Below are 22,674 nucleotides of genomic sequence, written 5' to 3'. Positions count from 1 at the left end.
GTGTAATTTCTTATGTTAAAAGAACATTAATGTTGCAAGGTCAAGCACTTGGAGATTAGGAAATGTCAGTTTTAAGGTTGCCTTTGTGACTTTAATTTGCCCCCCTTGTGCATATGCATTATAGTACAATCTGTAGTTACATGAACACATAGTATTTTTTTATAGGATGCTACCTCATTCAGTACATAAGATAGATGGTGCCCGCTTAATGAGTAGATACCCAATGTTTTGTGTTATTCTTATTGTCAGTAGGTGGCTCCATGCCTTATTTACTGTGCGCTATTCTAATTCCACAATCTTGAGTCGTCATTAATTCTGACACACAACAATGCCTTATTGACTGCACACTTTTCTAACCCTGCTCTGAAGACCAATTTTTTTATTTTCTCATTGGCTTTTCTATGGCACTTATCACAGTAGTATATGATTTCACAAACATTAGTGAATTTATTTTCAGAATACTCTTGTGAAGTGAGGGATGGTATTATCTCCATGTTGCAGATAGAGAATTGAGGCACACAGAGAGTAAGATCTAAAGTGTTTACTAATTTTGAATGATCAATTTGAGATGATTAGAGCCTGATATTTGAGAATAGTTAGCACTAAAACCACTTTATTAGTCAAAGCACTGCTCCCATTGACTTCAGTTGCAGCTGCGAGTGCTCAGCACTTCTGCAAATCAGACAGAACAGGGACTCGCATTGAGCTCCTAGAAAAGGAGAAACATAGTAATGACCATCCTTGAAAAGTCTGATTTTAAATTACTTGTCCAGCATTACATAGGAATTATCTGGTAGAGGCTGGCATAGAGTCCCCTTTTTACCAAGAGACCATTCTTTTTCTTCCTGCAATTCCCTGCATCGTTCACTACACATTTTCCAATTTCTGCAAGAAACTGAGGCCAGGATCTTACAGACAACTGTCTCCTCCACTGCATAATCCTGATTCATCCTAGGAGTACAGTCCATCCTGTGCATTGCATGAGGCTTTGGGTCCTGTGGAAAAAATAGTGTTTGATCATGTAATTAACAACTGTACATATGCAAAAGGGGAGCAAATAGTTTCCCACGCAACACTAATTCCGGCATTTCCTAACTTTAGATACTTGACTTTGCGATCTTCATGTCCTTTTAATGTATTTTTTTGTGTGTAACTATATTATAAAATGTTTCTGTGGTGATCCAGTTCCTTCAAGTAAAGGGAGGAGTATTTTTTGGTATATTGCGTTTGATTAGTGCTAACTGGGTCTGCTTGTTTGTTTCCAGGATGGTGAACGCAGGGGAAAGGCTGTCGGAACCGTTTCGAATTTGCAGTTAATTTAAAAGAATTTACAGAAGTGCCCATTATCATCATGGAGAAACAACAAATTGTGTTGGGTAACCGGGACAGCGGGACAGTGTCTGGTGCAGCACCTGCTTTTTTTGTCATCCTGAAACAGCAGCAGGGAAATGGTAAAGCCGATCAAGGAATTCTAGTAGCAAACCGGGATGCCTGCACTCTCACCAGTAGTGTGCCAACTCCAGTAAAATCCAAAGTAAAGACTTGCCTTCCAGCTGATTGTACCTCAGGTAGCATCACCGTCACCCTGGACAACAACAGTATGTGGAATGAGTTCTACCATCGCAGCACAGAGATGATTCTGACCAAACAGGGGAGGCGTATGTTCCCATACTGTCGGTACTGGATTACAGGTCTAGACTCCAATCTGAAATACATCCTAGTCATGGACATCTCTCCTGTGGACAATCACCGCTATAAATGGAATGGTCGTTGGTGGGAGCCCAGTGGGAAGGCAGAACCCCATGTTCTGGGTCGGGTGTTTATTCATCCGGAATCACCCTCCACTGGTCAGTACTGGATGCACCAGCCGGTATCCTTCTACAAACTCAAGCTTACCAACAATACTCTGGACCAAGAAGGTCATATCATATTGCACTCTATGCACCGCTATCTGCCACGGCTTCACCTGGTACCTGCAGACAAAGCCACAGAGGTTATCCAGCTGAATGGTCCTGATGTACATACCTTCACCTTCCCACAGACAGAGTTCTTTGCAGTGACAGCCTATCAGAACATCCAGATTACCCAGTTAAAGATAGATTACAACCCTTTTGCTAAAGGATTCAGAGATGATGGACTGAACAGTAGACCTCAGCGTGATCTGAAGCAAAATAGCAGCTCAGAGCATGAAGGAGGTAGTGTTTCCAGTTCTCCCAGCAATCGTGGCCGCCATACTGAAACCGATGGATTAGAGTCACAGCAGAGAGATCTAGATTCTTCATTTAGTGGTCAGAATCCATCAGACATTGATCTGGAGAAAGAATCCTTTAATGCAGAACGGGACTTCCTGGATTTCCTGGATGCAGACCTGCCTCTTAGTGATATGCCCAGGTTAAAACAAGAAGTATCTGAAAGGTAGGACTACATTTCATTTTTTGGTAGTGGAGGCTGGGTTGGGCTGGACTCCCAGTAAAATGTCAAATGGTGAGTTTTTTGGCAGTGGGGGGTAGGAGGGAAGATGGATTTACAACCAAAGTTCGGTTGAACTGATGTTCCAGAACATTTTGGATTTCCTGAAGGTCTTTTTTCTCATACATGGGCATCCATTGATCTGGATATTTCATCTTCGTTCTGCTGGACTTCTGCAGTACTGTTCTCTGACTCATTTACTGTGACTATTTGAGAGAGAAGCTGGGGGATCACTGTTCCCCGCAACAAAGAGATTTAGAGGATAAAAATTTCATCTAATAAACTGCCAGGAACTTCAAATAGATCCGATTTTTAGTAATCAGAGCCTACTGATCTTCCTTTGAGGCACCTGTGTGCTGAATCTACTTTTCTTCCAACTCCCATAAAGCATATGTATTCATGTGGTCTTACCTAGCGTACCACCCTCTGATGCCTTCCACTGGCTTCTCTCAGCAATGTAGCAGAGCAGTTTAGCCCATACTCTCAGATGCCCTGTACCAAGTGGACCTCTGTGTTCCTAACAGTTCCCATTATGTGTGTGTGTGTTAGTGCAGCCTAGTCAAGTCCTGCATTTTTCCACACTTTTCACTTGTTTCCCTAAGTAAAGCAGCAGAACGGTCTACACATACTGTCAATCTGCTTGTGCCAGCATATTATTGACATAGCTGGCACCTACAGAATGAGGTATATCTGATTTTCTCTCCTCCCAGATTCCTTGGCGTATGTGCCAGAGCTCAGGCTGCCACCTTACTGGGCTAGCTGCCAGTTCTCTGCCAATCAGTGCAGCAGAGAGTAGCCAATAGCTCATATCACTAGTTTACCAATGAACAATCAAAATAATAGTGAAAGGTCACTATTAAGGAAAAAATTGTCCCACATGTGGCATAACTGTAAAGCCACTGCAGCAGAGACTGCTACACACAGTGCCTTTTAGAACCCAGAATGGTTCCCAAACATCAGTGCTCCTTCCATAATTTCAGCTTTTGCTTCTGCAGAAGATGTTCCTTAGTCACTTCAAGGTAGTCATTGATCTGGGCAGCAATGAATAATTGTAGAAGTGGTAGTTTTCTAACCCCTTAAGGCCACCTGAACCCTGCAGCAGTAATACCTCATGAGAATATTGGAATCACGTGGGGACCAAGAGAATTATTACTATATTTATTTTGCAACTTTTTCCAGTTTTGAGGCAGGACAAGTAAGAGTTTCTCCTAAATTTCTCATGTATTTGTAAACAGAAGGCAGAAGTCTCCTAAGGAGAACCTCTAGGTCAAGAGACCTGTATCCAAACTAATTCTTTAGAGTAAGAGGATTCTAATTTTTAAGAGCACCTATGACCAAAATGGAAAGGAGTTGGTCAGTTGTGTTTCTTATAGCAGTGTTTTTGCTGCTTTATTTTCAATATCACCTTTCAGAAATTCAGATTTTAAAAAAAAAATAACCAACTAAGATTGTGAAAAATTTTCTCAAAAGTGATCCTTCCTCTTTAGTCCAGGCCACCATAAGTCCCAAAAGATGTTGATTTAAAACATGGAGGAGGTGTCTTTGGAAAAATGTTATAAGTTTATAAGAAACCCCAATCTTGCAGCTGGACGCATTCAGGCACAAGTGGTTTTATTGAGTTCTCTCTCTTTTGGGGCTGTAGGAATGTCCTGCATAATTGTAGGCAAAACTACTTTATCTGGTCCAAATGGCCGCACGCGCACACACACCCCCTCTCCCTCTCCAAGAAATTTAAGTTCCCTAAAGCCAACAAGATCTTTCTCATGGTTCTGTCATTGACAAAAATCGGTTAGCAAGTGATGTGGAGATATTCTCAAAGGATTTGTTCAAACTGAAAAATTTGCTTCTTCAATCCAGCTGTTTCTTCGGGAATAAAAAAAACCCTTGTATCAAATGTACAGATGAACAACAAGCAATTCTTCCAGGTGTTTTGTTATTTTTGGAGTCAGGAATTTTTTTTTTTTTTCAGCTCTGCAGGACAGAGATCAACACAGGTACTTCTTCAATGACAGATAATGTAGATTTGCTGACTTAGGACATCTTAAGTCTTAAGATAAGATTAAACGCTTTCCTTTCTTCTTCAGATCAGTTGTCACCTCAGACCAAAAACATACTAAAAATTCATACAAAAGGGGATACTGTACTAGGATATACAGTGTTTTCCTCTTCTTTCTTTTATCTTCTGTGCTAGTACATTTCTATTAAAAACTAAAGACACTATATATGTATAGCTATATAATATTTTTGTAACCATAGTCCTAGTGCTACTCTCAGAATGTTGTCCGGCATTTTCTTTAGGTTTTTAGTATCTGCCTTCTACACAGGAATGACAATCTTCATTCACTCTCTCACTTATGGAAAAAAAATTTAAACTGGAAATATTCTATACCTCATTCAAGAAGTGGCTCCACTCTATCTTTTTTATGTTCTGTAGGTATCAAGAATCTTGCGTTCCCTTTTCCATTAAATCTGTTCATCATTCTCATGACCTGCTGTTAAGGGGAAACACTGTCTATCAATCACGGTCTATCATTTTTCATAGTTTATTGTTGGCTGTGCAGAAATGGCATGTGTTATGGCTGATCAGGACTTCGTGTGTGTGTGTAATATATTTCAAGATGTTGCATTTCTTAAGAGGCATAATTTTAACTCATAAACTAATTAATGGATATCCTTGTAAATTTTCAAAAAATTCCTTCAGTACTTAAAAATGTGAGTGATTTGGGAAGGAAAGGGTGTGTTTATTTTTTTTTTAATACATAACAGAGGTTGAATATTTGCTTTTAAGTGTGAAATGTAATTCAGTCTTAACTATGGTGCCATGATGGACATCTCCATAATTTCTCTATTGACTAGAGCAAAGGTGGGCAAACTATGGCCCGCAGGCCACATCTGGCCTGGCCCTTGAGCTCCCGGCTGGGGAGGTAGCCCTGGGCCCCTTCCCTGTTGGGCCCCTCCGCCGCAGTCATGCTGCTGCACGGGCAGCGCTCTGGGCGGCAGGGCAGTGCAGCAGCGTGTCTGGCTCTTGCCGGGTGGTGCGGCTGCCAGACATGCTGCTCTGAGCGGCATGGTAAGGGGGCCGTTGGGGGGTGATAAGGGTCCTGGAGAGCAGTCGGGACAGGGACCAGGGGGTGGTTGGATGAGACGGAGGTTCTGGGGGGCGGTCAGGGGATGGGGAATCGGGGGGGAGGTGGATAAGCGTGGGAGTCCCGGGGGTCTGTTGGGGGTGGGGGTTGGGGCACGTTGGATAGGTGGTGCGGTCCCGGGGGGGGCGGTTGCGGTCAGGGGACAAGGAGCAGGGAGGGGGTTGGATGGGTCGGGAGTTCTGAGGGGGGCAGTCAGGAAGCAGGAAGTGGGAGGGGTCGGATAGAGGGCAGGGGCCGGGTTGTTTGGGGAAGCACAGCCTTCCCTGCCCGGCCCTCCATACAGTTTGCAATCCTGATGTGGCCCTCGGGACAAAAGGTTTGCCAACCCCAGGACTAGAGTATACAAGGAGTATCATATTTTGCTATATCTAGAGGGGTCTTGATTTCACAACAAAGAAAGTACAGTGTAAGGAAGGATCTATTTTACAACATTGTAACTAGCTATTAATTCCACTTTTTTTTTTTTTTTTTTTTTTGTGCAACTTCTTGTTTCTCAGGTCTTGTCTACATGAGAAAGTTGTACTAACTTAATTAAATCTGCTTAGAAACTGATTCATAGATTCATAGACATTAAGGTCAGAAGGGACCATTATAATCATCTAGTCTGACCTCCTGCACAATGCAGGCCACAGAGTCTCACCCACCCACTCCTGCGATAAACCTCTCATCTATGTCTGAGCTATAGAAGTCCTCAAATCATGGTTTAAAGACTTCAAGGAGCAGAGAATCCTCCAGCAAGTGACCCGTGCCCCATGCTACAGAGAAAGGAGAAAAACCTCCAGGGCCTCTTCCAATCTGCCCTGGAGGAAAATTCCTTCCCGACCCCAAATATGGCGATCAGCTAAACCCTGAGCATATGGGCAAGATTAACCAGCCAGATACCCAGGAAAGAATTCTCTGTAGTAACTCAGATCCCATCCCATCACAGGCCATTGGGCCTATTTACCATGAATATTTAAAGATCAATTAATTGCCAAAATCATGTTATCCCATCATACCATCTCCTCCATAAACTTTAAATCAGTGCAGCCCCCTCTCATGGATATTCTTATTTTGTTTTAAGAATGCCTTACTGCGATTTAAATTAATTCCATATCAACATAAGCTAAATTGATATAAGGTACACTTAAACTGATATAGTATACCACAGGGTGTTACCACTAATTTACTTAAATCCGTTTTGAAAGCTTTTTCTTTCTTGCCACTTCCCTATTCAAAATCGGTGACTTTATAGCTTTCTTCCAAAACTCATGATCATATGCCAGGCTGTTGTGCAGATTGGTCTCTCGGAAGTCTGTTGATATCCAGCCCACATACCGAATCCTTGGTCTACTTCTTGGTTGTCCTCTGTCCACAGTCATTCCAAAAGCCATCCTACAAATACATCTCTCAGGCCTCTGTTGCATATGACCATTCTAAGGCAGCCTAGCCTCCCATCAACTGGTTTTCAATTGGAGCATCCGCATTAGGCTCCTTACAACCACATTTTTTTTTTTTTAAATAAACGGCTTGACCATCTCAACATCTTTTGTTTTGCGGTGGAGAGCATATTGATTTCCTTTCTTGTGGCTGGCCTAGTATCTGTTTTTTGTGTTAAGATGGGTTGAAATCAGTTTACAAAGCGATTTAGTATAGATAAGGCTTTGGTTTTCAAATCAATCTCTCACTGGTGATACATTGTAAAATGTTTGAAGTCTATTCAGATACCATCAGTACCTTTTTAACTTTCATTGCTGTATGATGTATAAAAAAATTGCAAGAAGAAAATATTTGCAGACATTTTTGTTTCTGAGAAGAATCGGACTCCTATTTTAGAAGGTTACCATAATGAACCATCCTTATGGAGAATTTTGATCATGTTTTTGAAGTTCATTTATTCCTGCATTTCATGTTTGCACAAGAATTCTCTCATTCTTCCAAGGCATTGGGAGTCTCAAATATGTGTCCCATACATTTCTTTATGGAAATGGTCTCCAAACTATGGGGCATGGGGAACGGAGGAATATTCGGGGGGGGCATGTTGCGGCCCAGGCCAGTCCCCAGAAAGGGTGGGGAGGAAATGCCACCCAACCTCCTTTCTGCCCCCAGCTCTGGCCTCACCCCCAGTTGTGGCCTCTGGCCCTGGTGCTCGGTTCCCGGCCCTGCTGTTTCCCGGCCCAGCTCTGGTAGGGAGGGGAGGGATAGCTCAGTGATTTGAGCATTGGCCTGCTAAGCCCAGGGTTGTGAGTTCAATCCTTGAGGGGGCCATTTAGGGATCTGGGGCAAAAATTGGGGATTGGTCCTGCTTTGAGCAGGGGGTTGGACTAGGTGACCTTCTGAGGTCCCTTCCAACCCTGATATTCTATGACAGGGGCAAGGGGGGGTGAGCGACCCTGAAAAGTTTGGGGACCACTGATTTATGATTTGATATTGTATCCATATGATGGTAATTTAAATTATTATAATGAGTAAAAAATTTAGTTATATCAAGTGTGTTTTAGGAAGAAGAATTTTACTCAATTAAAAGTGGTGTATATTCAGATCTCCATGAATGAAGTGTTCAAGACTTGAAAAATTTATGCAACAGCAACTAACTAAAGTACTAAGCCTATGAGCCCAGATGCCACCATACCTCTCCTTCCCCAAAAAAACCCTCCCATCAAAATCATGGCCATGAATTTTAAAGAAATAAAGCAATAATATAGAGGTATTTTACTATACATAACTGTATTACCGATCAACTTTTCATCTAATAAACATAAAAATGTAATTTACTCTGTCCCCTGCACTTTTGATGTACCTTCTCTTTACTTTGTGGATTTACTGCCCTCTGCCATTCCTGTTTTGGATTATGTTGTCTCTCTTTTTTTGCATTGTTCAGAAAGTATGTTTTTGCTTCTCTCTCCTTTCATCCCCTGAAATCCTTTCCTCTGTTTCTCTGCATTACGGGGGGTTTTTTATACCTTTTACTTTAGATTTTTCTGACTTTCCTTGCCCACAAATATCTCTCTCCCTTTTTAAAAATGTAATCCTTCCATTTTATTCCTTTCTCTCTCCTTCTCTAAAAAGACAGAGGTTTATCTAATTCAGTTTTTGTAACTCATAAATTTTATGGGCAGCAACTACTCCTAAATATCTTAAGGAACAGTTATCCATAATTTTCCTTTGCAATGGTTTTACCATCCCAGTTAAAGTTTATCATTGTGCTCTTTCCCATATTGGTATGGGAAACCTGAAAATCTACTAGACCAGAGGTTCTCAAACTTGGTCTGCGAGCTCCATGCATGTGGTCTGCGGATAGTTCCTTCTAAGGTGCACGCCTGGGCAGCCACACATAAGAGAATAAAGAGTCGCCCACCTAAATAGTGGAGCCGCGTAGGCATGGCTCCATTAATTAGGTGCCTGAACCCTGGAGAAGATGCACATGTAAGGTGAGGTGATGGCCTTGGGGGGAGTAGGGGGTAGGTGGGAGGGGGCAGTGGGGTGAGAAGAGTGGGTAGGGGGAATATGTGCAGGGCAACAGCTGCCAGATAGAGACCGACTTTCTCCATCTCCAGGGCTGTGGCTGCTGGGGAGAGAACCCCCTCCTTCCCAGCCCATCTTGGTGGATGCCATGGCGGGGGAGAGACTACTGATACTAAAATATGAGTTGTGTGCTTTTATTTGTAGAAAAAAAACCCTTTTTTTGATTAGCACTTTTATCCAAAGCGCTTTACAATCGTTAGTAATGGTACAAACAACATTTGGAAAGATGATTAAGTGGTCCGGCCATGAAAAACATGTCACGGACCGTGAAATTTGGTCTTTGGTGTGCTTTTACCCTATACTATACAAAATTCATAGGGGAGACCAGTGTTTCTCAAATTGGGGGTCCTGACCCAAAAGGGAGTTGCAGGGGGGGTCACAAAGTTATTTTAGGGGGGTTGCGGTATTGCCACCGTTACTCTGAGCTGCCTTCAGAGCTGGGTGGCTGGAGAGCAGTGGCTGTTGGCCAGGCGCCCACCTCTGAAGGCAGCACCCCGCTAGTAATAGCACAGAAGTAAGGTAGCAATACCATACCATGCCACCCTTTACGTCTGCGCTGGTGCTGGTGGTGGCTCTGCCATCAGAGCTGGGCTCCTGGACAGTAGCAGCCGCTCTCCAGCTGTCCAGCTCTGAAGGCAGCGCCACTGCCAGCAGCAGTGCAGAAGTAAGGGTCGCAGTACTGCAACCCCCCTTACAATAACCTTGTAACCCTCCCCCCCCCCAATACATACACACACACACACACAACTCCTTTTTGGGTCAGGACCCCTACAATTACAACACCATGACATTTCAGATTAAAATAGCTGAAATCTTGAAATTTATTATTTTTAAAATCCTATGGCCATGAAATTTACCAAAATGGACTGTGAATTTGGTAGGGCCCTACCTATAGGCTTGCTTCTGAAATTCCAACTATCATTCTCTGAGCTGTATTGGGGGTGGGGGGGAATTATATTTTTCAGGTGTGTTTCTTCTCCATGGCTGGCTGCCAAATTTTGATAATTTTAGCAAAACTGATGGGAAGCAACCAATACTTCCCAAAACTATTTATAAGAATGAAATTGCATCTACAGTTGGAGTTCTCCAATCTCTGGCCAAGTTCTGTTTTCACTGATATTCATTTCAATTCAGACTAAGTCAGTTGACTTCAGTGGAGTTACTCTGAATTTACGCTGGAGTAATTGAGAGCAGAATCTGGCTCAGTGGCTTCCAAATGGATGGGGAGATTTCGTATGGGACAGGTTAGAATACCAGTTACTTTTAAATATGATTCTGGTATAAGAGCAGAGGAGAGAGTGCTGCTACCTAAAATAAGAAATCGCTATATTCTCTGGAGTCTGTATGATGAAAAAACATATGAGATGGCATAATGTTTCTTGAATGCTAACTAGTATGCTAAAAATGAAAGCATGTCCTACTAGCAGCAGTTGCCCTAAAGTCACTATCAACTCAGCTGACCTAAGTGTTGTTCCTTATAGGGAGCAATGTCTTGCTAAAGTAGTATCTTCCTACTGTGATAACCATTTATTGTGCAGTACTGAGGAATCTGTTTTAGGGAAGGAAAATATAATTGATATGACAGGATATTTTTTGAATTTTGTATTTTTCATCTGTGTGGTAAAACTCTTGTTTACTTTCTCCAGTCCCATCGCTAGCAGTTATGAAAGCAGCTCCCGGGTAGCATCCCCACTGGACCCAAATGGACACTTCAATGTAGTCATTAAAGAGGAGCCAGTAGATGACTATGATTATGGGTCAAGTGTGTGCATTGAAGGGATAACTGTGAAGCAGGAAGACACAGATGAGGAAACAGATGAATATTCCAATAGTGATAATGATCCCATACTAGAGAAACAACTGAGAAAACGCAGTGAGATGGACAGAAAAGATGCAGGAATCAGGTCCACCAAACGAATGCTAGCCAACCCTTCAGGTGTTGCCAAAGCCAAAATGTTAAAATTGGATAGTGGGAAGATGCCTGTAGTCTATTTAGAGCCCTGTGCAGTCACCAAGAGCACGGTAAAGATCTCTGAGCTGCCACAGACCATGCTGTCTTCTTGTAAGAAGGATAAATCCCCAGTGAGTGCAATATTGGACTCCTTGCCTATTTGCTTTGAAAATCATAAGGACTCTTGCTTACACACAGTCATGGAAACTGAGGAAGTAGCTGTGAAAAAACAGTACTCTGGAAACAAAGTGCCACAAAAATACTGTTCCATCAAAGAGGCACCATGGGCCATATCTAAATCATCTAGTTTCAAGCTTGGGAGCTCTACAGGTGGCCTTTTTTCAGCCAAAGATGTTGCTGGAAGAAAAAAAGCAGGAGTACTAAGGAATCCCATGTCCCAGAAGGGTACTGGTACTAATCAAAATCCTATGTCATCCGGCCCATGTAGAAGGGGAAGGCCACGAAAGCTAAAGATCTCCAAGGCTGGACGGCCCCCTAAAAACATAGGGAAGAATGCAGTGACAAGCAAGAATGCCTCCCTGGGATCAGGAAGTATCCTTCCAGATGTTAAGCCAGATCTTGAGGATGTGGATGGAGTCCTCTTTGTGTCCTTTGCATCTAAGGTAAATCACTTTTCCTTCAGTGTCCTCAATAAAACTTAATATGCTCAAAAGGAGCAGTGGCTTAACTTAGCTTCTCAGTGGTCATAAGTTGAAAATAATAATTTTCTCCTTTGGGATCCCTGAAAACGTTATTTAAAAAATTTGTAGTTGTAGCACTGTTTGCGTTTTCTACCTTCATAGCACTCTTGTTTATCACTGGCTCAACGAGAATGAGTGATTGGAATCTGGAGTTTGGTGCATAGTAATGCAAAGCACTATTATTAGGCCAGTCTAATAATCTACTTTAATAATATGGCTGTCTAGCTTGTGTCGAGATGAGCATTTTGATTTTAAAGCATTTTACATTTATTTGAGGCTCTGTTTGCATGTAGGAAGCTCTTGACATTCACACTGTTGATAGAGTTGGAGGAGAAGAATCACAGAATCTGCAGACTTCCTTGCTAGCTACAAGTGATCCAGGTAACACTCAATAACCTTTAATAATAATTTTTTAAAAAAGGGATGGGATTTGGGTGGTTTGGCCTTGATAAAAGAAGGTTTAAGGATACAGTGGGAGATAAGTATTTAAATGAACAGTGTATCAGAATTTTGCATAGCATGTGCAATCTCATTGCATACACAATAATATCTTTCATTCTCTGAGCAGGTTGTCGAGCAAGAATATGCTTGCTGGAAAAAGAACTCTTGGAAGATCTGAAGTCCTTGCGGCATAAGCAAGTGATACATCCTAGTCTCCAGGAAGGTATATATATATAAAGCTCTCTGGAGCAGGAATTGTTTCCTGCTGTGTTTTAATACTGTGCTTACCACTGTGGGGACCTGAGTTTGGGTGGTTCTTTAAGTATGTTTCACTGTGGATCCCACTGTAGGTGCTCTTGTGAATGAAATCAGAGACTTTTGAGCAGAAGTGTGTGATGTGGCCACTGATGCTTCCTCTTGCGCCTGTGTGAGGGCATAAATGGCAGAGTTGTAGCAACCCTCCTTCTGTTTCCCTTTACTGTCTGTGGTAGCGAGATTCATTTATTCCAAAACCAGAAGGGAGCAGACAGTGATGGAGCACTTCAGCCAGAGAACAGTATTCAGTTCCCTCAAAGACCATATACTGACACCCCATAGAAAAACATACAGGTACCAGCCCCAGCAGAGACTGAGGACATTATCTTACTCCTTGAGTTAACGACCAGAGTAATCACAAAGAAAGAGGACAAGGTGCTCCAGGGGATGCCCATTTCCCACCTCTTTGGCTAACACATTTCCTTCTCAGAGACCGCAGATTTGACAGAAGCATCAAGAGTTGCACTGCGTTCATTCTGGAGCCTCTCTCCACCTTCAGCAATTGCCTGGCCCCTTTCCACTGGGACAACTGACAAATGGGCATTAGACATTGTATCCTAAGGCTGTTCTGTACTTTCCCACTCCATACCCTTTCCCTTCTCACAGAAGCCTGTTACAAACAGACAAGGAGGTAATACCTTATATTGGACCATCTTCTATTGGTGAGAGGTCACCCAAAGAGCTCAGTGTAAGCTCAAAAGCTTTTCTCGATGAACAATAGAAGTGGGTCCAGTAAAAGATATTAGCTCACTCACCTTCTCTCTCTAATACCCTGGGACTGACGCAGGTACAACACTGCATGTTACAAATACAAGCAGCCTTGTTACTTCATTTAGGTAGATGGGGTAGTACAAGGGAAGAGGCTTCTACTCCTGTCACTTCCTTATCCTGAAGAAGGGGGTCTTCATCCTATCCTAGATATGAGGAGGTTGAACAAATACATGCGTCATCTCACATTGAGGATAACACTTGCCTCCGTCATCCCACATCTTCAGGCCCATGACTGGTTTCTGACTCTTAACTTTTACATACAGGACACATACTTCCATATAATCGTCCACCCAGCTGACAATAAATAGTTCAGATTCATGGTGGGCCAAATCATTACAAGTAGAAAGTACTGCCATTCAAACTCTGCATGGCACCAAGAATCTTCATGAGGTGCCCAAAGGTAGTAGCAGCACATCTTAGAAGGAAAGACATTCATGTATACCCTTACCTGGATGATCGGTTGTGGGAGGGCAGATCCCAGCAGGACATGGCAGCAAGCCTGAAATATATGTCCTCTCTGTTCTCTCAGCTAGGTCTCATGGTGAACTACAAAAAATCGTCTTATCCCATCACAGACTGAGTTCATAAGAGCATTGATCAACTTGGGTTAGCAAGAGCATACCTTCCAAAGGACAGGTTCCTGTCGATGCAGTTGCTATTATTTAGGTTAGAATTATTCCCGATTGCAATATTATAGGTGTGTCTGGGTCTGCTAGGCCCTACGTAGCGAGCATGTATGTGTTGCCGCTTGCCAGACTTCACCAGTAGTCCCTTCAGCTCTGGCTCTGGTGAATCTATTTCTCAACGATACCCCAGATGAACAAGAAGGTTGTAATTTCACCATGTCATCTCAGAACTGAGATAGTGGAAGGAACCCAAAAAAGTGCATGGGAGGGTACTGTGGGAGTGTACTTTGCTCCCTGACAATGACTTTAACCACAGATGCATCAGGGACAGGTTGGAGAATCCATCTGGGCTGTCCACAAATACAAGGGATCTGATCCCTGAAGACATGGGGCACTACGTCAGTGTCCTGGAGCTTAGAGCGTTCAGGCTAGCCTGCATGGTCTTCCTATCTCTTCTTCAAAATTACACTGTGCAGATCTTGGCAGATTACATGTATGTGATGCACTGTGTAAACAACCAAGGAAGTGCACATTTGGCCTCCCCTCTGTCTGAAAACTATTAAGTTCTGGACATGGTCACGCCAACATATGATAAACCATTCATTCTTCACCTTTTGGATGTCATCAACAACCTGGCAGATAATCTGCTTACCACACGTGAGTGATCACTGTGGAGGTCCTTCAGAGAGCTGATATTCCTTTGTTGGGGGACCTCTATGATAGGCTTGTTTGCCACCAACATTAAGTGCCAGATGATTTGTTCCAGACCGGGCACAAGCCTGGGGTTGCTTCTGCATGCTTTCTTTCTGCAGTGATCCCAAAGACTTCTGTATCTCAGAGTAACAGCCAAAATCAAACAAGACAAAACTGTCTTTGTGCTGCCCTAGTAGCTGAGATGGTTTTGGTTGACAGACCTCTTACAAATATCCATTCTGCTGCCTATCCAGCTCCCAGATTGGCCAGATCTGATTTCCCAGCACCATGGCTTGATACTCAATCCAGACCCACAGTTGTTGTGCCTGACAGTGTGCCTTGGTTGAGTAGTGCAGACAGAGACTGCTCCCTACAGGTATAGGAAATCCTGATATAGAGCAGGAAGAGGCTGCCCAGGAAGACTTACTCATCTCAATTGAAGAGACTCTCTATATGTGCAGTCCAGTATGGCCTGGACCTGGTCCAGACTTCAGTATTGATGATTCTTGACTATCTATTGCACTTAAACGTTCAGTTCTATTAAAATCCACATTGCAGCATTTTCAGCTTGCCATTTACCTGAACTGTTTTGCATGGTCTTTTCTCACTGAACATTATCAAAATTTTTCAGAAGGCTATTACATACCTACCAACCAGTCTCAGAACCTACTCCTGCCTGGGACTTCAACATCCCCCTCCTTAGATTTATGAAGCCTCCTTTTGAACCTCTTTCAGAATGCTCCCTATATTTCCTCACTCCAAAGACAGGCTTCATAGTGGCTATCTCTTTGGCTAGAGGAGTGAGTTAGTGCCAGGCACTTATGGCTGAACCTCTGTATACAACATTGCATAGGGATATTGTGATGCTAAACCTTCATCCAAAATTCATCCTCAAGGTGGTCTTAGAATTTAATCTAAACCAATCTTCTTCCCAAAACCATACTCCACACTGGGAGAAGAGAAGTTGCATATGATAGATGTGTCCAGGTCTTTGCTTTATTACATTGACAGGACCAGACTGTTCAGACGGTCTCCCAGTGTATTTCTGGCAATAGCCAGGCATTCTAAAGGTCAGGCCACCTCTTCACATAGAATAAGAAATGGATAACACAGTGCAACTCACTGTGTTACCAGGTGGCTGATGTACTTCTCCTAGCCAACATTAAGGCTCCCTCCACCAGATTGCAAGCAACATCTTTCTCCTGCTTCAGTAATGTGCTGATATCAGAAATCTGCAAAGCAGCACTGTGGACCACTGACCTTCTCAAGATTCTACTTCGGGCTTAGCAGTCAGGTCTGATTCCAAGCTTGGGAGAGCAGTTCTTCAGTTACTATATTAATGGATGCAGCTGAAATGCCTTATTCCCACCATCCTGAAAGGATATTGCTTGTTGGTCACCTATAGTGGGATCCACTCACATACCCCAAAAGAAAGGTTACTTACCCTACTGCAACTGTGGTTCTTTGAGATGTTGTAGTCAGTGTGGATCCCATGACCCATCCTTCATCCCTGCTTTTTGGAATCCTAAGCTGTCACTGGCTTTGAGTTGCGAGGGAACTCAGGAAAGGTGGTGGCCACTGCCTTTTATGTCTTCACACATGCAACAAGGCACAGGCACACACGTGGCCGTAAAGGACACTGCTACTCAAAAGACTCAGGTAGTGTGCATGTGGTACACGTGCAAATACAGTGAGATTCACACTTGACTATAACATCTCAAAGAACCACAGTTACTGTACAGTAACTGTTCTTTCTCTGGGTATTACCTCAATCCCACCAATAAAAATAATCTTCATGATTCATGCGGATTATCAGTTTCATGGTTGTGAGGAAATGAATGTTACACATGAGATAAAAGATCTTCACATAGAATAAGGCTTAATTTGAAGGCTTCAAGAGAACTCTGTTCTGTTTTTTGTTGTTGTTAAATTCATCTCTTGTCATTTTTAATCTTGACATGAATTGATGTATTCTGGGATGAGATGTGGTCTTTTCCCCAAGCTTGTTCAGTCTAGGGCTTCTCAGAAAAAAAAATTCCACAGCACAATATGTACACATTTAAATTTAAATGATCACGCACATACGAAAGGTCGCTTACCTAGATCTTAAATTGTTCAGCTGTACATCTCCAGATGAACCATTTTATCGTTCGACTGGTTCACTTAATATCCCCTTTCTCCTGCTGCTTAAAATGAGAGAAAGTGACTATTATGGTTGGTATATCTTTATTTTATCTCAAACATTGCAAGTTTCCTTAGAGGAAAAGCACGTGAGGAATTGGAAGGGGATAAGAGTCTAGAAATTCCTTTGTACCTAGCATCTTGCTCTGTTGAATTATTCTATGCAATTGTTACTTCTTTCACTTTGTTTTTCTATTCAATTACTAAGAAAATTTATTTTTATATAATGCTTCTCATACTATTGGTATTCCATAATACTTTGCAAAAGAATGAGAATTCCATCAGTATCTTACTGATTGTGCAGTGACTGAATATGTAAACACAATAGCCATAATCATAATTAATTTCATTTTATAGCACTTTTCTTCCAAAAAACACATTAGTATTTGTATGTAAATTGATATAAAATAAATATTCAGGAATCACTTCACCCATTACAACTGTTGGCACAACTGTTCAGTGGTGGACAACAACAGTAGGTAACAGTTTTAAGATAAGAAGTAAGGAATACTATATCCAGTTAAAACTTAATCAGTATCTTACACCCAGCTTTTGAATATTAGCACCTGTTTTTGAGATAAGGAATGTTGCCCAGGAGAACAGAGGTTGACCCTTTCTTCTTTTTCAAAAAGTGCAATGGGATCTTTACATTCTTTCCGGGACAGAGAGAGTTGAAAGTGGTTTTTCCTTTTTATCTCATTCCAAGCACATCTTAATAGGGTGGTATGATCTCGGATACTGTAGTATCTAAACTGCATATGAGTTGAAGTCTGGTGGGAAACTGGAACCCCTGGCCATTCTTTTTTCTGTTTTCAAGTCTGTTAAAACACAGAATGAATGCATACTCTTCTAAAGTAACTTTTTATTACTTGTATAAGCTGAGAAACGTATCTTCTTAAAAGATTTGCTGCTTCTTTTTGCTAATAGTTTGCAGGGCTTTGTGATTTTCACTGGTATTTGCTTCTTGCAGTGGGACTAAAGTTGAATTCTGTGGACCCAACAATGAGCATTGACCTGAAATATTTGGGTGTGCAGCTCCCGCTCTCCTACTCAAAAAACTACTCTTTGTGGAACTACCCAAGAATCAATCCTGGCTGTTCGGGTATGTAAACAGTGCTTTCAAAATACATTATCTATTCTTTCAGCATTATTGTTGAGGGCTTGAGGGGTTGGGGTTAGTTGTGTATGTGGAATAGGAGTTTTAAATAAAGTTGAATGCCAGTGATGAGAAGGTATCGCATAGGAATTTTTTGTTTTTAATGAGAAATCTTTATACGAAAGCCATATATCATAAACTTGCTGTTAAATTACTATGTATTTCTTGGCCAAATGGTCTACCATGTGACGGTCAGGCTCTGATTTTCAGTAATGGCATTGTCATGCAGCTGTATACCTACTTAGTGCAGGCACACATGTATGTGTATAAAATTGGGTTTTCCCTAATGGACACATATAGATTGCCTGTCTAGCCATGAGCTCAAAGAAGATTTCCAGTTTGCATATACGCATGGAGTCATTTGTGTGTATGGTATTGGTGATATTTCATATAGACTGGACTGCTGAAATTGAGGCCCCAAATGTCGATTCTAAGCCTTTTTTTCTGTTACTTTGCTTTAGGGTGCTGTACTCACAGTCCGTTAGACTTCCATGTTGTTAGGGGGCTGAGTTAGAAGTGGTATTATTCCACGTGTAGAGGATCATTATTCATTCATGTGTAATGTTGTTTTTGCACCTGGTTGATAAGGTGAGGCTGGCTTGTTTTCTTTCCAGATGCTGGGTTTCCCTTTGTTTCCAGGACAGGGAAAACAAATGATTTTACCAAGATCAAGGGCTGGCGAGGGAAGTTTCACGGTGCTTCTAGAAATGAAGGTAAGAGGTAGAAAAGAGTGTTTCCATGTGATACATGTGGTCCTTTTTCTGTCCTAGGAACAGATCCTTTCAGTTTACTTACTGCTTTATTTTAATTTTTAGTGACATTTTTGGAGCAGAAATGGTCATGAGTAAAAAATCCCCTGGTTATTGTGATTTCACTGATACAGATTTCAAAGGTCTGAATGGGGTTTTGTGGGATCAGAGAGATTTTATTTTCCCATTGTGATTTATTTTACTTTGAAATAGGATAAAAGTGCGATTTTCATTTTGTACAAATGACTGCTGAGAAAAGGCAAAAGCTAACTGAAATAGGTTTGTTATTACTGATACATTTTGGACTCTATATAAACAACCCTTGTTTAGAGAAGTGTGGGAACTCTTATCTTCAGTGCTGCTTTAGACTGTTCTTTGGGGAAGAATCTGCAATTTCTTGGGTAAATATGTTTAAAATTATAATGGGAGTAGATACTTCATAGGTTGAGGAAACCCAACCTTTGCCTAATAGGAGGCTGCTTTTGGCAACTTGCCAGGAGCCAGAAGGCTACACTGAATTTAAATAAACTGTAGTTAGATTGCAACCACTGTAATATTTTTTAATGCAAAGGTGTACCTTGGAGAGACTACATATCCTGGTTTGTAGTGCTCCAGATAGGTCTTCATAGTTACCCATTCAGAGCGAGATGGAACACAGCACCCTGAGACTTGTAACTTCCATGAGCCACCCATCCGTATCAAAGATTCCAGTGGCTGCTAGGTGCATTGTTGAACTGAGTGGCCATATTTGGCATGCATGCGTGCTGTGCTATGATCACCCATTTCATACCCAGATGTTGTATAGAAGCTTTGGAAAGTCAAAGAAATTACTCTTCTCTGTTGACTCTACTATTAGGAGAACTGGCAGTGTACTTTCTCTGGAGTTATTTCCTGTGTATTTAGATTCCATATTTATTCAGGTAGTGGTTCAGAAGGCTCTTTGAAGAATCGCTCCGCTTTCTGTAGCGACAAGCTGGATGAATACCTGGAAAATGAAGGGAAGCTGATGGAAACAAGCATGGGATTCTCTTCTAGCACTTCCACTTCTCCTGTGGTTTATCAGCTTCCAACCAAGAGCACTAGCTATGTACGAACACTAGACAGTGTTCTAAAGAAGCAATCCACCAGCACTCCATCCACCTCTTATACTTTCAAGCCTCTCGCTGTGTCTTCTGCCTCTAGGAAGATGAAAACTCAGAATAAACAGACAGCTTCAAAGAGCCGAGTAAAACCATCCTACAAACCCATACTTCCTTCACCTGTTGTATTAAAGCAGAAACACAACTTTTCAGTCCCAGGGGAGAAGGTTACTAAGTCTCTGCCAAGTAGCAACATGGCTAATCAGGTGGATAATTTTATGGTGCCAGCTCTAGATGAAAACATGTTGCCAAAGCAGATCAGTCTGCGTCAGGCACACCAGCAACAACAGGCTACTCGCCCACCAGGTTTGTCTAAATCTCAGGTGAAGTTGATGGACTTAGAGGACTGTGCATTGTGGGATGGGAAACCACGGACCTACATCACAGAAGAACGAGCAGACATATCCCTGGCAACTCTGCTCACTGCTCAGGTAAGCTACTGTAATTACATCCCTTCCCTTCCCTATCAAACTTACTACTTCTGCACTCCAGTGCTTCATAGCTAGGGTTTAACAAAGAGGTAATGATGCTAATAAAAATATACAGGGTGCGGGGTCACCTTTTCTTACCGGTTAGATGTATTGCTCTGTAGAAAAAGTCAAGAAAATGTTTTCTTAATTTGTTTATCTGTACCAGCAATTTAAACAGTTGAAGATAGTACAGCTGAGCTTCTGACTAAATTCACTCACTTGTACTGTAAAGAAGGAAGGGATTTGCCATTTCAGAAGAACAGTTAACCAGGAAAAGTATATAGTTGTATTGGCAGTCCCCACCCTTGTCCACACTGAATCAACTTCTTGTCTTGGACTCATGTTTCTATTGTAGCAACAGCTATAATTTGAGTTAAAAATTGTTGTCCACTTCAAGAAGAATTTCCAACCCAGAGAAGCCATTTTTTTTGTTTAATAGTATTTCTGCTATTCTGGGAGCTACATTACCAGTAGTGGTGTTGGATTTGCCAATGTCATTGGCAAGAGGCACTACCCACCTAGGACAGAGTGAAAGCCTACTGTCTGCCCAGTAGAAGTGACAGTTGCAAGATCCCTAGCATGGGAAAAGATACATATATAAGAAAGAAAAGAGGAATAGAAAATAATAGATAAGTGCAAGAATTAATGGTGCTCTAGGAATCATAACCTTTGTACATCCTGGAATTTTAAGTGTACAAACAATGTTATATTAACATAGAATTTTGATATGTATCTTAATATATTCTGTTAATTTTGTTAACTGTGTACCATAAAACATACAGGTACATACATGGTAACTTGGCATTTCCTGATTTTTTTTTAACTTTGCACAAAATTGACATTTTTTTAATGTATTTAATTGAAAATAAGTCCTGCTTATGTCAATTCCTAGGAGTATCATTAATAGGGCCCTACCAAGTTCACGACCATGAAAAATGCTTCATAGACCGTGAAATCTGGTCTTCTCCCATGAAATCTTTATAGTATAGGGTAAAAGCATACAAAAGACCAGATTTCATGGGGGGAGACCAATGTTTCTCAAATTGGGAGTCATGACCCAAAAGGGAGTTGCAAGGGGGTTACAAGGTTATTTTAGTATTTTATTTATTTAGTATTTTAGTATTGCCACTCTTACTTCTGCACTGCTGCCTTCAGAGCTGAGCAGCTGGAGAGTGGTGGCTGCTGACTGAGAGCCCCGCTCTGCAGGCAGCAGTGCAGAAGTAAGGGTGGCAATAACATACCATGCCATCCTTACTTCTGCGCTGCTGCTGGCAGCGGCTCTGTTTTTCAGAGCTGGTATCCCGGCAGCAGCGATTGCTCTCCAGCTGCCCAGCTCTAAAGGCAACGCCACCACCAGCAGCAGCGCAGAAGTAAGCGTAGCAGTACCTCAACCCTCCGTACAATAACCTTGCGACCCTCCCCCACCACAACTCCTTTTTGGGATCAGGACCCCTACAATTACAATGCTATGAAATCTTAGATTTAAATAGCTGACATCATGAAATTTATGATTTTTAAAATCCTATGACTGTGAAATTGACCAAAATGGACTAAGAATTTAATCATTAAGTATGACTCTCGGCTCTTCTGCTTCTTGGATTACCCACTATAGAATGTCAGGTGACATGATCTCAACTTTGAGTGCAACTGTTCTCTATCCTGTCATTCAGTGTAATTTGCAATTTCTTCTACACAGGGCAAGTCCTCAGCTTCCTTATAGTTGGTCTTCTGCTGACTGCAGCTTGCTCAGAGGCAGAACTAGACATGTCAGTCAGGGTGGGGTGGGCATGACCATCCCCTTGAAGACGCCATTCTGTGTCCTGTCATTCAGTTTAAATTGCAAATCCTGTACCCAATGTAAATTGTGCGGTGGCATTGATTGTGTATGCAGATTTTGTATGCATGCATGTTTTTTTTATCTCAGTAGAATTTCAAATGTATATGTGTAATTTTTTTTTTTTTTTAACTTTAGGCTTCTCTTAAAAATAAACCTATCCACAAAATAATCAGAAGGCGAGCACCACCGTGCAACAATGATTTCTGCCGTCTGGGTTGTGTCTGTGCTAGTCTAGCACTGGAAAAGCGTCAGCCTACCCATTGTCGCAGGCCTGACTGTATGTTTGGCTGCACCTGCTTGAAAAGAAGGGTGTTAGTAGTAAAGGGAGGATCCAAACACAAGAAAATCCTGAAGAAAGCTGTGCGTGGAAGCCTTGTATTCTATGGGCCACAAGGGGAAGAGCAGCAGGAAGAGGAGGAATTGGAAGAAGAGGGTGACGGGGAAGAAGATGAGCTGAAACAGAAAGATAGGAGGAGGAGAAAGAAGGTGGAATACAGTGAGTATTACTAGGGGCAGAGTGATCAC

At 41.9% G+C, this 22,674-nt stretch overlaps 1 protein-coding gene across 15 annotated transcripts in view; it reads left to right on the top strand.

Moving 5' to 3' along the window:
- MGA (MAX dimerization protein MGA) overlaps positions 1–22,674 on the top strand; it is a 94,247-nt gene that overhangs the window by 17,317 nt on the left and 54,256 nt on the right. For all 15 annotated transcript variants that reach the window (XR_006282366.1, XM_038405108.2, XM_043517630.1 and 12 more), the window contains exons 2-9: positions 1,266–2,415; positions 10,766–11,693; positions 12,065–12,152; positions 12,340–12,435; positions 17,769–17,900; positions 18,569–18,667; positions 19,624–20,273; positions 22,285–22,645. Coding sequence is in view for 14 of the 15 variants with exons in the window: in XM_038405108.2 (XP_038261036.1) it covers positions 1,352–2,415; positions 10,766–11,693; positions 12,065–12,152; positions 12,340–12,435; positions 17,769–17,900; positions 18,569–18,667; positions 19,624–20,273; positions 22,285–22,645 (3,418 nt within the window). In the remaining variant the exon portion in view is untranslated. The remainder of the gene's footprint in view (positions 1–1,265; positions 2,416–10,765; positions 11,694–12,064; positions 12,153–12,339; positions 12,436–17,768; positions 17,901–18,568; positions 18,668–19,623; positions 20,274–22,284; positions 22,646–22,674) is intronic.

The sequence above is a fragment of the Dermochelys coriacea genome, chromosome 6 (genome assembly GCF_009764565.3).
Source record: "Dermochelys coriacea isolate rDerCor1 chromosome 6, rDerCor1.pri.v4, whole genome shotgun sequence".
Lineage (NCBI taxonomy): Eukaryota > Metazoa > Chordata > Testudines > Dermochelyidae > Dermochelys > Dermochelys coriacea.
The sequence above is the reverse complement of the archived record's forward strand: the minus strand, read 5'-3'. Positions and strand labels throughout refer to the sequence as shown.